The sequence below is a fragment of the Lepidochelys olivacea genome (assembly GCF_965140295.1).
Source record: "Lepidochelys olivacea isolate rLepOli2 genome assembly, chromosome: 4".
Taxonomy (NCBI): domain Eukaryota; kingdom Metazoa; phylum Chordata; order Testudines; family Cheloniidae; genus Lepidochelys; species Lepidochelys olivacea.
Window position 1 is genome coordinate 38,719,773 of NC_140414.1, and position 15,735 is coordinate 38,735,507.

A 15,735-nucleotide genomic window follows, 5' to 3' on the forward strand; every position below is an offset into this window, starting at 1 on the left:
CTTTTATATTGTATTATTACGAAAAAGACCCCGTTGATATTGAATCAATAAAAATTTAAATACAACTGTTTTCCAGTTGTGGATTTATTTGTGTGTGTGTTGCATGGATGTAGTAAATACTTCATACATATCAAGGCTGACCCAAGAATAGGTGTTAATGTAGGACATAGTACTGTAATTTAGCTCTGCTCTTAGTGCAAACAAATAGACCTATAACACGGGAAACTTTCTAAGTGTTCCCTTTGACAGCATAGGAAAAACTTATTCTTTGGAGCCAGGAAGCCATTTAGTTTAGCCAAGCCGATTAACTTTCTGCACTCCAAATTCCTCATGAGCATAGTTAAGACTGGGAAAATTATTTAGTACCAGGGCTGATCAAAAAAATTTCATCAAAACTGGGAAGGGGTAGTTTGCTGAAAGTGTCTGCTTTCTATGAAAAATATTCATTTTTCAATAAAAAAACACTTAAACATCAGAAAACCATAAAGTTTTCAGACAAAAAAAATCTAAATATTTCATGATGCATTACAACCATGCAAATGGAAAGAACCTTAATTTTATATTAACTAAAACCCAGTTTAGTTTTGCCTAGTCCTCCTCCTCTTTTACTCTTCCATTTTTCTGAATATAACCCAAGTAATTTATATATCATTTCTGTTATATCTAATACTTCCCCTCTTTTATTTTCTGTGTCTGACTGAGAACTCTGAATGAATTTCCTTTTCACTGAATTCCCATTTCTTTAATTACCCCTCACATGACATGTAGTTGTGTTATCCTTAACCAAAGCAGAACTAATTCAGGGATTGTATATAATTAATCAAAGAAGTCAGTAGTGCAATATCTGAAATAACTGAAGCCTGCCCAGATTACAACAGCATTATTAGAATGTGATTAATAAGCAGTTAATGTGAACCAGCTCCTGCTACACATTTGTGAAGTTATTTCATCTTGCTTTAAAGTTATGTGGCAAAGTTTCAACCCATAGTTAAGTGATCTGCTTTATTTGGTAATACATTGTTAAACCCACCATCTGGTCAAACAGCTGATGGAATTAAAACAACCATATGGGGGCCCCATGTTTCTCTCTTGGGAAATATTTGGTCTACTGTGTTGTGTAACGATTACCAGCTTCTAGCCTTTTTTAAATGCCCGTCCCAAAAAATAAAAAGAATTTGAAGATAATCAGAGTTCTGTTGACTCCACAGTTAGGCATAATCTAGTGTAAAAGAACAAGATGACACTTACTTGAGGACCGGGTTGACCCTGCAAAATAAGAGAGAGAGAGAGAGGGAAAGAGGGCGAGTTACAAAAAGGCATCATTAATCTGAACAGAATCTGACAAAGTTTTCTGATACGGAGGTGATGAACATTCCAGCAAGAAGCAACCTTGATAAAATTAGATTCTGGAGTCTCATCATTATGTTCAATTAGAATTAAAATTAGTGGCTTTTTGTCATAATTAATTGATCCATGGGAAATTATGACAATAATACACCTTCATTTAAGAAACTTCGTAGTTCTACTGATCAGATTAGTGTGATTCAGAAATGATGGAAGGACTTAAATTAACTATACAGGAGTGAGGGAGAAGATACAGATATTGGATTTATTTAGACAAAAACACTGGGCTTTATTTATTTATTTTAAGCAGTTAAACTACAGACATCCGGTTTGATTTATCCCACTGGTGCAGGGAGGTATAAACTACACTCTACTTGGAATTGGAAAAGGTTAAAAAAGGGCAACAAAAATGATTAGGGGTATGGAATGGCTTCCATAATGAGGAGAGATTAATACGACTGGGACTTTCCAGCTTGGAAAAGAGACGGCTAAGGAGAGATATGATTGAAGTCCATAAAATCATAACTGGTATAGAGAAAGTAGATAAGGAAGTGTTGTTTACTACTTCTCATAACACAAGAACTAGGGGTCACCAGATGAAATTAATAGGCAGCAGGTTTAAAATAAATACAAGGAAGTATTTCTTCACACAACACATAGTCAACCTGTGGAACTCCTTGCAAGAGGATTTTGTGAAGGCCAAGACTATAACAGGATTCAAAAAAGTGGTAGATAAATTCATGGAGGATAGGTCCATCAATGGCTATTAGCCAGGATGGACAGGAATGATGCCCCAAGCCTCTGTTTGCCAGAAACTGGGAATGAGAGACAAGGAATGGATTACTTGATGATTACTGTTCATTCCCTCTGGGGCACCTGGCATTGGCCACTGTCGGAAGACAGGATACAGGGCTAGATGGACCTTTGGTCTGACCCACTAGGGCCATTCTTATGTTCTTATGTACTGTGCTAATGAGGGCTGCCACATCAGGGAACACACTTATCAGGGAGATTACATGGTCTTTCCACCCCTGCCATAGGGAGGGTAGGTTTAAACTAAGGCTGCAGTACCACAGGAATCCTGCCAGCAGAGGTGGCTTGAGGATACACTGATTCAGTGCATCTCCCATCCATATCCTTCCTGGCAAGCAATCCACTTGCTCCTTGACTTTTGTTGGGCACTGCTGGTCCGGTCAGCTGAGGGCCCCAAGGCAGACCAAGGAGCTGTAGGAATCTTGTGTTGCTGCAATCCTTTTTTGGATGGACTTTCTACCACAGGGGTCCCTGCATCTTGGATTCCTCTGGAAAAAGTTAGCGAGTTCCATGGGTAAATGTGAAGAGGAAATGTACTATGGTACAATATAGTAAGTGTGATTGTGAACTACAACCTCACGGAAGATCAAATCACATTGGAAGACAAAGGAACTTTTACAAGGTGGGAAATGTTTGAGCTTTTAGAACTAGCTAAGATTTTTGGCTTTTCTAGTAACTCAATAATATTTTAGTTTAATGAGAAAAACCTTTCCTTTTGTTAAATGTTACTGCGCCTAAAGACATTTTAAAAAGAAATAAAAAATGTCTTCACTTTAGTTTCAGGATACTGTAATTCCTAAAATGGGTCAAAAGGTTTATATGGCCTCTAACCATCTCAATCTGTTTTCAACTATTTTTCCCTAGAACTTTAAATAGCATAAATCGAGATGTTTTCTACCCAAGGACTATTACCTACAAACAAAAGTTTCTGAATAATGCCACTTTTTGCTTATAGATGATCAGATTTTATTACACTAAATAGAGAAGAAAATGTCCCTTTGAGTTATAAATAAGTCACTTTGGCATATGAATTCTATGATCACCACACAGTAAATAGTACTAGAACATTACAGAGATATCACAGTCCAAGTGTAGCAGAATTGTGGCTATCAGATGTGCACTGAGAGAGAACTACAAACTCCTACCACTTAGCATGTGGTTGGCATTTTGTATTTCTTCCTTTGGAGGAGTGAGTCTCAGAGCCAGCCACTCCTGAAGATTTCAAAGCTTCCTTTTTTTAAGACAAAACAATATTTAAAATGTTGGTAAATATTTAAATGTTGGTAAATACTGTAAAATGAAGCTTCTAAATTTCTCAGCTCTGGGGATGACACCTCAGACTAGGTTAAGCCAAGGCAATGAAAAGAATTACCCAAGTCCCACAGGATTTCCCAAAAGCCTATACTTTATCCCACCCGGCTGTAACAATTTTAAAGTCAGTGACACTTTACATGTACATGCTGGTCCTGATCCTGAAATCAATGAGAATTTTGCCTAGTAATGACTGCAGGACTGGGCCCCCTATAGATAAACCAAATTTGGAACAATACAAACACACATAATACACACACAGACTCACAAATACATGTAAAGCCATACATGAAATATCTGTGAAAGACTATTAAAATAATCTCATAAGAACTGAAATGTAAAGGAAAACCAGGCAGAACTTCAAAGTCAGTTGTACACGTTCATGTGTACCTACACTTGCACATACATGTCCATACAAACTTTTGATTTGCACACATACCATAAGCATGTCCCAATCTAACGTAGATGTACGCAATACGAGTACAAATGTGCACATCTAACTAGAAAATTTGGCCCAAATATCAGCAATACACAGATATTTACATACATTCAGAAATATCGACACCAATATTCAAACAATACTAGGGTTTTGATTTAAAGCAATAAATTGATTAAACAAAAAATAGATTTGAAAGCTGCCACTCCTTTCTTATCTCCATATCTTGTGCCTACATGCTACAGAGTGTTGCAGTTTAGAGGGTGTTGTGTAGCACACAGCTAAGACTGGAGATGAAATTGTGGTCCCACTGAAGCCACTAAGAGTTCTACCAGTGATGTCAACAGGGCCAGGATTTCTCTTTAACTCTGCTTTTCTTTTATCATGTATACATTGTAGCACTAAGCCTCAGCTATGTACTAGGGGCACAGGGCCGCTTTTGCACCCCAGAGAGAGAGTCAAGTGCAACTGTGTCTCATAGAGGCACACGCCCAGCTTTGCAAAGGGATTTAGATGTTGCCATGCTCAGCATTGCAGTGTTTAATTTTTAGACACCTAAAAAAAAAAAAAAAAAGTCACAGGAACAACACCGTGATCCACAAAACCTGAGTTAGTTACTTAGGTTCCCTACATAATGAATGGTGGAAGATAGCTGCCTCATAATGTGACCCACAAAAGCCGGCATACTAGGCAGGGAGCTCCGCACCTCTCTCAGAATAGATGCCTAACTCTGCTTAGTGATTGACGAGCGAGAACCCCTGTCCTGGAACCACACAGCTTAGGTAATAAGTACCTTCTTGTGGGAATGAGTTAGATATGTGCCTTGCTCCACACAAAATGGCAGCAGCAAGTCGGGGTGCCCACTGTATAATTTTTAACCCAGTGGTTAGAGCACTCCACCTGAGATGTGGGAGACACAGGTTTAATTCTTCCATCTCTGCCAAAGGGGAAAGGGGATTTGAACAGAGGTCTCCCACCTCTGAAGTGAGGGCCCTAGCAACTGGGCATGGGATATTCTGTTGAAACTATTCCACTATGGATGAATAATTAAAGAATGATTGGAGCAGGGGGACTGGACTCAAGGTCTTCCAACTCTCCAGTGAGTGCCCCAACCTCAAGGCTACTAATTCTCTCTCTTGCCCAATGACTATTTAAGTCTTTACTCACAGTGGAATAGCTCTTGGGCCAGAAAAAGAGCAAGAGAATGACTACAGCCTAGTGCTTAGGGCACCTGCCTGAGAGGTGGAAGACCCATGGGTCAATCCCCCTGTTTCAATCACTCTTTAATTATTTATCCACAGTGGAACAGCTTCAACAGGAGAGACTGCGGGTGTTCCTCATCAGAATATCCCATAGCTGAGTAGTTGTGGCACTCTTCTCAGTGGTGCGGGGATCTCCTCTTCAATTCCTTTCTTCTTCTCCAACAGAGGGGGAATTAAACCTGGGCCTCCCACATGCCAGGTGAGTGCTCTAACCACTGAGCTCAAAGTTACAAGATGGATGACACCATCACCGCCTCCTTGGTTGTGAATGCAACCCAATCTGGTAGGCAGCCTCTGAGACCCCCTACCCGATCAGGTCCCACAAACAAACACCTATTCTTGCTGGTTCATGAATTGTTGTGGGGCTTAGGCGGGAGACAGTTGTATGGACACCTAGAGGGAGGCAGCAGTGTATATGCTCAGAGGCAGAAACTTAGTTGCCTAAGGAACTTTTACCCTGTAAATTTCAGTGCCAAGTGAGTGTAGGCGCCTACAGGGTTCAGCAGAAGTTTTCTGGATTGCAGTGGAGCCTAAAACTGGGACTTAGGTGCCTAAATTGGGGGTTAAGTGCCTAAGTACCTTTGTGGATTGGGGCCATAGTGCTTTGTGGAAATACTTTGGAGCATAAGGGCTGCATCGTCCTTAATAAGGCTGATTTATACTGGCTGTCTCAATCTTAACACCAGAATTATCCAGCATGGAACTGTATATATGGGTAACCAATATAAAAGCACCACTAGACAGGAAAAGATCTCCAAGTCTGCTCTAATCTAAATACAGAATCTCCTTTCAAATGTGAACATATAATATGGAACCTTGTATCAACCAGGCTAATTATTTCATAGCTATTAACCCTTCTTGATCAATAAATATTTCTGTATACCCTTCATAGGTCAGATATTTTATGTTACACTACCCAATAATTGCAGTTATAGAATTGTTTTTATTATTGCTTCTCTTCATTTGTCTCCCTAATGTATTTGTTGTTTTGTATGTAAAAAAATCAATTTGTTGTACAAGAGATGGTGTAGCAAACCCTCTACTTTGGTGCTGGCCAGGTGCAGATGGAGGGATGGCACCATGAGTCTGACCTCTACCTTTTCACTAGCTGCTATTTGTATTGGCCTGGAGCACAAGAAGGCAAAGGTAGAGGGCATAAAGAAGTTCATGATGTCCTTCTCCTTCCTTATGTAGCTACACAAGGGCCAAGCACAACCAGGTCCTAAATGAGTGGCTTTTGTGTTTATTTTTAAAATTATAATATGAACATGATTTGTTTTGAAAACTCTCCTAGGCAGCTCCATTTCAATCATTGCAATAGTACTGTATTTCTAAGGGAATGCTGAAGGACAGTGTCTCTCAATGGTACTGAAATTATTCCTGGTGCATGAGTAGTATGGATCTTTAACACAATGCACTTTATGATGCTGTATATCAGGTTTTAGCTGGGAATTAACTTTAAAATTCTAGATAAAAATCACTGAAAAATTGGCTCTGATGTTGAAAGGTTGGCAGAATCTTAATTATGAAACATTAGTGAGTGCTTCTTTATTAAAATATGCTACATAATGTACAATTAATATTTCTACTGCATATTAAAAAGGGATAACATCAAGGTATGGGGCTGAATTCTGTTTTAACACTTCACTACAGTTATGTGGGATTTATACTGTGGTAGCTGAGCACAGAATTGATCCTATTTAATTTGCAAAAGAATAACTTCCTTAATTTATATAATTTATAACATTTTAGATTATTAAAGTATAATTTCACTTAGGAAAGTGACTCTAAAAATGACTTTGTGGAGCTTCATATTAATTGTCTCTCAGTGTCTGGCATATCAAATGTCCTCATCTTAAAAGTCTAAAGGTGTTTCTTCTGTCAGATCTGTAAAGTCAACCTGGGTTCTTACTGCCTCTTCCAGCACCACCAGTAATCAGCTGACTATTTTGATCACAATCTCTGAGGCAGGATAAAATCCAGCTTGTTCTTCCATACAAGTAGTGCCTCTTGCAATGCTAACAGGAGCAACTTTTGTGGGTAAAGTAAGCATACATGACTCACAGATGCACTTGACGCGGGTGGGTTGATCTTAAGAAAGAGTGAATGTTTTAACTGGGAAAATTTGGTGGTTTGTGTCTTAAAAGTGATGGTATGCACCATTTTTTTTTATTCAACAGGTAGCAGAAGGACACAGGGATGTGGTAGTCACCTGGAACCCCAGTTCAAGCACTGAAAGGTGCCCTGTTTATATTTTCTGACTTCCATAATTTAAAGATGGCTGATTTTAAAAATTGTATTGGTTTTTCCCCATTGAGGTACATATTTTATTTCCTTTTGGCACTTCCCTCAGCTTGGATGGTGAAACTGCAATACAGTGTAGTTTTATTTTCTGTTTCTACTCTGTTTCACTTTCTGTTTTTCATGAACTAGCACAATGCTGTTGAATGTGACCTTACAACTCACTCCCTATGCTGGTAACCAATCTTGCCGTTCTCACTGGGGTAGCTGCTATGAACCAAATGCAGAACTACTTTTGTGACTATTATATTGACAACCTTCTCTCATCTGTTTCATTAGCCATCACCCATTTCTGCCTTTTCTCATATAATACTATGATAAAGATAGCTATGTAGTGCTCCCCATTTTCAGGTGAGTTTTGTGAACAATTTTCCTTCATATGTACTTTTTTTTGGGGGGGGGAGGCAGATTAATACAATTGGGTTTGAGTTTCACTTGAAAATTTTTGGCTTCAAAATTCTGGAGTTCAATTGGACAGCCTCTTCAAGATTGTCGATCAAAGGGAGTTAGACTGGCTGCTAACTGATCCCCTCCTCCCAGCTAATTTGATATCCGCTACTGACAGGGCAAGTGATACTGAAAGGAGGGGGCAAGGAAGTGAGGGCCAACGTAAGCAGCTGTAGCATCGAAGCCAACACTAAAAGTCTTCCAGACAAGTACCAGAGGTGATAAAAAAGTACAGATGAAGAAGCGTGGTGAGTGGTGGTGGTAGTTGCAGCTGAAGGTTACTTTCCAACAGAACCAGAACCCTGGAGAATAGAGAAAAGACTAACAAAAGGAGGGGGAAGGGAGCTTGGCAGTAGAGAGGAGTAGGTGTGGCCAGCTAAGACTGCGGCTGGCAGCAAACAGAGGGAACGCCAAGAAAGATATGCATTTCTAGTATCAAAACAAAAGAAGAGCCCAACTGGGAAAAGGGAGGGAAGGATGGGAAAGAGTGATAATGAAAGAGGGAAAGAGCACCTTTTAGACGTTGAGAAAGAGTAAGAGAGGGAGCAGAAACAGGCCTATGAACCACCTACAATATTTATTTTAAATACTTAAAGGATTTGTAAACAAAAAACTTCAAGATCTTCCATCACTTCAACATGCATTTTCTAATTGAGAAACTATTTGTTGTGACAACTGATAACTGAACAGAATGCACTCCACAAAATTAAAACCCACCTCTGATTTAATTAATTCAATTTTAAAAATATCCATCTCCCAAAAGAGTATTTGCGATGTGATACAAACAACTATAAAACCAAAACCAGGCCAACCCAGATACCACCAGCCAACAACACTGGAGAAAGACACAAAACCCGCAAAAGAAAATCCAGTGAAAAAAGGCAGCCAAAAAAGGGTCATAGATGTGCTATTACAAATAGGCAGACCTCATGCTAAGTTATGAAGACAATCACCAAGATACTTTGATGGACCTCCTGTGAGTGAGTTCCATGGACAAAGATCCTGAACTGAGATGGCCCTGCCCCAGCACGATCCAGACAAAATGTGATTAGGACATAGAGATAACTTGGCTGTTCTCAGTTAACTTGGATGAATGCAAAAAGAAGAGGTGGTTGGTAGGTCATCAAGCCTAGGTTACTAAGGGCCATATCGGTTATACTAAGATGAACCAGTCCATGGCTGGCTATAAATTTACTTTAATATACATTTTAGCATAAATGATTCAAAAAAGAAAGAACAGAGGAAAAACGTGTGGAAAGACCTAGTTCATACTAGTTTTGAACAAATCACCTACCAGCTTTCCATCCATACCAATCGGACCCTAGGATAATCAAAAGCCAAAACAAAACAAAACAGTTAAATCATAAGAACACTGATGTCAGGGGCAAATATACAGACTTGTGGAATACTATAGGCTTTAGAGGATGATTTACTGTATGTCAGCAGTTAAATGTAATACCCTAAGGGCATTGCAGGCACCAAAGTTAAGAAAAAGGAACAGCAGGAGAAGCAGACCTAAGAAGGTAGTAATCAGAACAATATGGTGGGAAGTAATCAGGCAGTAGCTGGTGTTTGACAAGAAAGTGTTCAACTTGAAGTGAAAGATTTGTTAGGCTTGCAAACCACAATGGTACAATACGACAGAACATATGAAATAATGCATCTGGCTTATGTATTTTGCTTTAAGCAATTAGGGAACTATATTAGGTAAGCCATTTACTGTATAGCTGTTATCACAATTATGGCTTCAAGAACACTTGAAAAAAGCAAACACTCCTCTCTAAAATCTCTGAAGTAATTTAGCTTTCAGATGAGGTTATTACAATGACTGCTATTAAAAAGGCAGCATTTGCCAACAGTTACTACATTGCGTTAGCTGAGGTACTGAACTTTTTCTCTCTACTTAGCGAAAGAAAACCCCTCTGCTAAATATTGACTTTTTCTTGGTAACAATTGCACCTATGTGATATTTCAGAGAGACAGATTACTTATTATTACCCAATGTCCAGGTTCAGATTTCAGTTATATGGATGTAAACTCAGAGTATCTCCATTCACTTCAATGGAGTTATTTTGATCCATATTGGTGAAACTCAGAATATGCACCAATACTAAGTGTGTTGAGACTGTTTTGGGAAATGTTATTATTTAAGATTTAAAGCCAGATTTTCAAAAGTTCTCAGCACCCTCAGTCGGAAGCTGTTGGGTACTGAGTTCTTTTGAAAATATGGCCACTTACATAGGTGTCTAAATGGGAGAGGCAGGGTGCTGTACTCTTTTGAAAATTTGTTCTTGAATCGCAACAGTCTTCTGACAAATAGAGTTTATACATTTCAATAATTCTGGTTACTCGTTTGTTTAGTTAGCAGTGGATTTATGTAAGAGTCATTCACTCATTTTGAGAGTTTGTCCAGTAAGACATCGTGCTTCTCAGTATGATGATATTTATGCCTTGATACGATTGTTTATCAGTATATCACTGAACATCATTATATCATGAGTCACAATGCAACATCATGTCATAAAATGACATGACAATGCATCAAACACTAATACAAAATCAATATGCAAAGATTTAATCTACCCACTGAAAGTCATTTTTGGATCCTTTGATGTCCTGCAAACTAGGCTTGAAGTAAAAATTGGACTGATCCAGAGGAGAATTAAGGCAATCTGAAGCCCTATGTAGATTCTACAAGGGACCCCGCATAATCCACTTCTGCATCATGTTCCCACACCTTCTTGCAGGGACAGAGGTTAAGAGGAATGGGGGAAATTCACACTTCTTGATGTGGTTGTTTCAGGCTTTTTACGGAGACAAGGAGACATGGCTCCACCAATTACACTTGGATCAAGTTTTCAAGCTTTTCTTCATATCCATGAGTGCTAGTAGCTTTATTTTTTTCAATGAAAGCTGAGAGACTGACATCATCCTGTGCCACCAGTTGGTGGGGGTCTATGCATGGGTCTATATGCCTATGCTTTAGTCCAGCCATGGACTGAGCAAAACCAACCAAACAAAAACAGAATAGATGGGAAACCTACAAATGGTACTGTATATATCTGATTTCAGATACTGAAAATAAAATGCTATCAGTCCAACAAATATGTCTTAAAGAAACCAAGCACATGGGTAGTGTGCAAAGAATTTATACCAAAACAGGACAGAGTAGTCACTTAAAGCATAGCAAAAGTCAATTGCCTCATCAACATTCTCAACACCCGCTACATTACTTCACAGCAGCCATTCTGGAATCACTACTTTTGAGAATGAGATTTTCATCTGCCCTTTGACTTTCATTTATAGAAATATCGGATCACAGCATACATGAGCTGCAACAAAGGCTTAAAACATGGTGGTTTGAATCTCCCTCTTATAAATAACAATTGCGTGACGGCGGAAGAAAGTCGGCAGCTGCCTCAAGGTCCTACATAGTCTTGTAATTGGTCTCCTAGAAGTAAAATTTGTTTTCCCCTCCATATCAATTTTTATTAATACATAATAAAGAAAAACATGTATCCAATTTATTAAAAGAACAGTGTTCACTATTCTGCTTCCCCAATACCCTCTAACATGTACCACATAGAAAGCACTTAATGATTTCCTAGCAATTATATTGCACTTGAGGCCTATAGTTTTATAAATTATCTTTGTTTTTGCAGGCACAATCTTATATCCTCAAATTATAACACATGCATTTTTGCTTCCACAATGAACCGTGCACACAAATAAAAGTATTGGGTAAGTGGACATCTAATAGCGAGACATATAACTACTAGTACAGTAGTCAAATATATTAACTGTTAATATTTGCGCTTGCAATTTGTTACAGGTGTGGAAATGAAGGCTGAGTTGAATCCTGACTGTAAATCAGGTTCTAGTTCTACAAAACATTGTATAAACATTAACTAATTAATCCTCCTAACCATACTATGTGTCATAGTAAGCAAGTAGGTAGATATACAAACCCTCCCTAAGTTCCCCATGTTGGGCCAGCAGCTGAGTTTAACAATTTGGCCAACTGTAGGTTTAGCATTAAACCCCAGAGGTTTAATTACCTTTATAATGAATGAATAAATAAAGAATTATACAAGTATTTTTAGAAGGAAAACTCATCATAGGATGTAACTGCTGGCTCACAGGGAATGGTCTCAGTGGGTCCCCTAGTCTACTGCAGCTCTTACAATTAAAATAATGTTTCTATTTTCCAGACGAACAGGGAATTTCTTTTGCCTGACTGAGAATAAACATTATACATAATTTATATCACCAGCTGTGTTACCTTACATGATGGGCATTAATTATTCTTATAGCTTTTACCTTCTCTACAGCCATATTTATATCACTACAACCCTAGAATTAAGGGTCTGTGTGAAACATATTTTCTATCAGTAAGTCCATGATTCTCAGTGTTTTATAACTCTTGGAAGGGTGGAAAGTGAAATTCCTACTCAGCTGAAAATAACATAAATGAGGTTGGATCCTGCTCCTATTGATTTCAATAGGAGTTTTCCTTTTGATTCCATTTGGAGCAGAACTGAGCACATGATCTCAGCCTGGATGGATCGTCTGGGATTTCTTTTAAAGATGTAGGGAAAGGAGAGGGAAACTTAACTGGGGAATACTGATCTACAGAAAAATAAAAACAAATTAATGGCATATACTTAAGATGGTGTTTTTATTTTTTGAGGCAATTACTCTACCAGAAGAATTAATAAGATTCTTATTTTATAAAAATATTGAACTGAACATCATATTAACTGCTAACTTGTTTTTTTCTCTATTATCTTCTTCTGCTACTGACAGCAAACAAATAATGCACTTTTCAAAAATGGAAACAATCATTTCCTCTAACAACAATTATTATTACTAATTAGTATATATTTTTTTGACAAGCAGCAACGAAGTATATGGTTTTCTATGAGAGAATCTCTGTCAAATCTCTTTCAAGAACTATCTAGACTAGACAGGATGCACCGTGACAGAAGGGACTGATAGGTTTTTAAAAAATAGTTAACACTATTACTCATTCACTTCTTGTGGACATTGTGGAGGGTACAAAGAACAGAATGCTCTCTCCTGATTATACAAAATTCCTTTCTAGGTTTGCACTATTATCTTTAAAATGTGTCCTCTTACTGGGTATCTACTGAATATACTGCTCTATTGGGACCATATTTCCCCAATTCCCACTTATTTCCTTGCATAAAACCCGCATATTCTGGTTTTAAGCAGAGAGATTAATTTTACTCAAGAATATTTAGAGCTGGAAAAGCAACAAAATTAGTAAATTACACATGCAAAAGTAAAATAACTTTAACAAATCAATTTTTCCTGTTTACAATCAATGCCTCTTTCTTATTTATGGATTAATTTAGAGGCCTATATTTTTTAAATTAATATATTTTTTCAAAATTAGTTTTAACAATATTGAAAAGACATCAACAAAAATTTTGGGACCTCTGAAATATACATACATCTCTGCTTCCAAAAGATACCAGCTTTATTAGTGTTGTCTTGGTCTCAGTTTGGGCATAACTAGGAGTAATTGGTAAAATTAAGAAAATGAATGGTCAACATCAGGAAATACTTCGTGAGAGCAACTAGACAGTAATAGAGTCTTCCAAGGAAAGCAAAGGCAGAGAAAAAGAGGAAGGATCTAGATGACTTAACATCTTTTCTATCTCTAACGTCTAAGATTCTTTGATCACTTCTTTGTGATCCTTTTAATCTCACCAAAATGAATCATAAAATACATACTCAGTTGAAGGCAGTTATGATCTAATATCTGATATGTGCAGATCTTTCATTGCATTAGACACTTTCTACCTGTTTTGCATACTATGGGATGTATTGTCTTATCATAGCTGGTGTGAGGTTTGAGCCACTTATACTATAATTAGGACAATTCATCTTAACATTACTGCTGTGAGACAATTTTTCTCTGAAAAGTATCTAAGGAAAATTATGGACAGTGTAATTTATATTTACGCATGTAACTAGAAATGAACCAATATGCTAACAAGCTAATATAATAAGCTCCAAATCTGTATTGACGTCCCAAACTTGGCTTAATCATTCACGTTGCTTTTCCAGGCCAATTTATGTTAAATGAAATATTTTGGACCAAAGTATCTTCTCTAGTCTCACCTGTGGATCTCTATTGTATATTCTGCATGCAAGACCAAAGCAGAAATCCCACACACATAGCAGATTTGCAAAACATGGAACTGAGATCCCCACTGTGTATCCAAGAGCAGGATTTTGCTCCACACAATTTGAACTCATTTTATGGTACAAATAAGTACCAGAGTCTGCTCCCACATTTTTCATGCAAGATTCTGTGCTCACAAATAGACCTAATGAGACATGTGTGTCCATCTCACTGCAATAATTTAACAAGTGCACAAGTAATCTTTGGGCTAAATTCAAGTCCCACTAAATTCACTGGAAGTTTTATCACTGACCTCAGTGGGATCAAGATTTGGCACTTTATTGTCCAATCACATTTTAATATATACACCAGAGTGATTTTTTTTGTCTCTATGACACTAATTTGACATAGTGTTAAATTATATTAGTTTAAGATTGTCACAGATGCATATTTGAATTCACAGACTCTTAGTCTGATTCATATGACTAGAAGTATGACAATTTTCTAAACACTATGCAGTAAGATAGGTTGTGAAATTGTTACTAGCAGCTGTCTGAATCCTTTTATGTAAATACATATCCACTAGAAGGTTTCCAGCAGAGTTTCAGAAAAATAAAGCAGGAATTCAGCTGTAAAGTAGCTACATGAGTTGCTTACCTTTTATTATTTTCAGTGAGAACTTTAAAATACCTATTTTTAAAAGTTTTTCAGTGTCAAACAGCAATTTAATAAATCATCCACTTTAAATTCAGATTAGGTAAAAGATGGCAAATTTTTCTTTTTGCATTACCTTGGCTAGTTCCAGATTCACACTGGTTAAAAACCTGACTGTTATCCAATCTGTTCATCATGAAGCCATTAAAAATAATTGATCTCCATTTCCTCTCCCCCAGCTAATTACATGTTTAGCAAGATTGGCATTAAATTAGGTGTTTTAATGCGATATTCCTAGTAGCCTGATGACTGGGTTTTTTTTCTTGTAAAAGATTTTTAGAACATAGGTGGGTGGTAGGTTTTTTTAAGAGGAGCTCCTCCACTAGCTAAATTGCTTCTACTGATGAAAATCTGTTGGTTCTTTTTTGTATGAGTCTGAATGACTGCTGTTAAAAAGTATAGTGATTGCAAACAGTTTAGCTACAGAAGTTGTGTGCCCAGTCTCCTGGAGGGAGGGAGCACTTTAAAACATTCTGCAGCAGCTCCTTCTGGCCAACAGAACATCACTGACAAGATCAAGGGGTCTAGTCCTCTTTGGCTGGAGTGACGGTCACCCCTTAAACAATGAAATGCAGGGAAAGGAAAAGATCCTTCTTCAAAAAGAAAAAAAAAGTCCACAAAAACAAAAGCCCTGACAGTAGAGATGCATGAAAGCACTATCGGCAGGTTATTCCATAAACATCTATTGTGGAGTTTCTTGTATTTGGTACTGGTCCCTGACAGCAACATGAAAGTAGATTAAATGGACCACTGATTTTATATGGTAAGAGAAATTAATCCCTTTTGAGGTGGGGAATTTATTTATTGCTTTAAATCTCTATTGTAAAAATGATTTTAATATACATTTTTATAGCAGAATTGTGCCTTGCTAGCCTTAATTAGGAGCAATTTATGTAGACCCCAATCCTGTCCCTATTCCAGGTCCTTTTGACAAAGGACATGTTGTCACTCTT

The 15,735-nt window shown here is 37.6% G+C and overlaps 1 protein-coding gene across 1 annotated transcript in view; it reads right to left on the minus strand.

Moving 5' to 3' along the window:
• The window catches only part of COL25A1 (collagen type XXV alpha 1 chain), a 422,316-nt gene that overhangs the window by 171,342 nt on the left and 235,239 nt on the right, over positions 1–15,735 (minus strand). Inside the window, exon 5 of the mRNA XM_084626922.1 lies at positions 1,249–1,266. Coding sequence (XP_084483048.1) covers positions 1,249–1,266 — 18 coding nt within the window. The remainder of the gene's footprint in view (positions 1–1,248; positions 1,267–15,735) is intronic.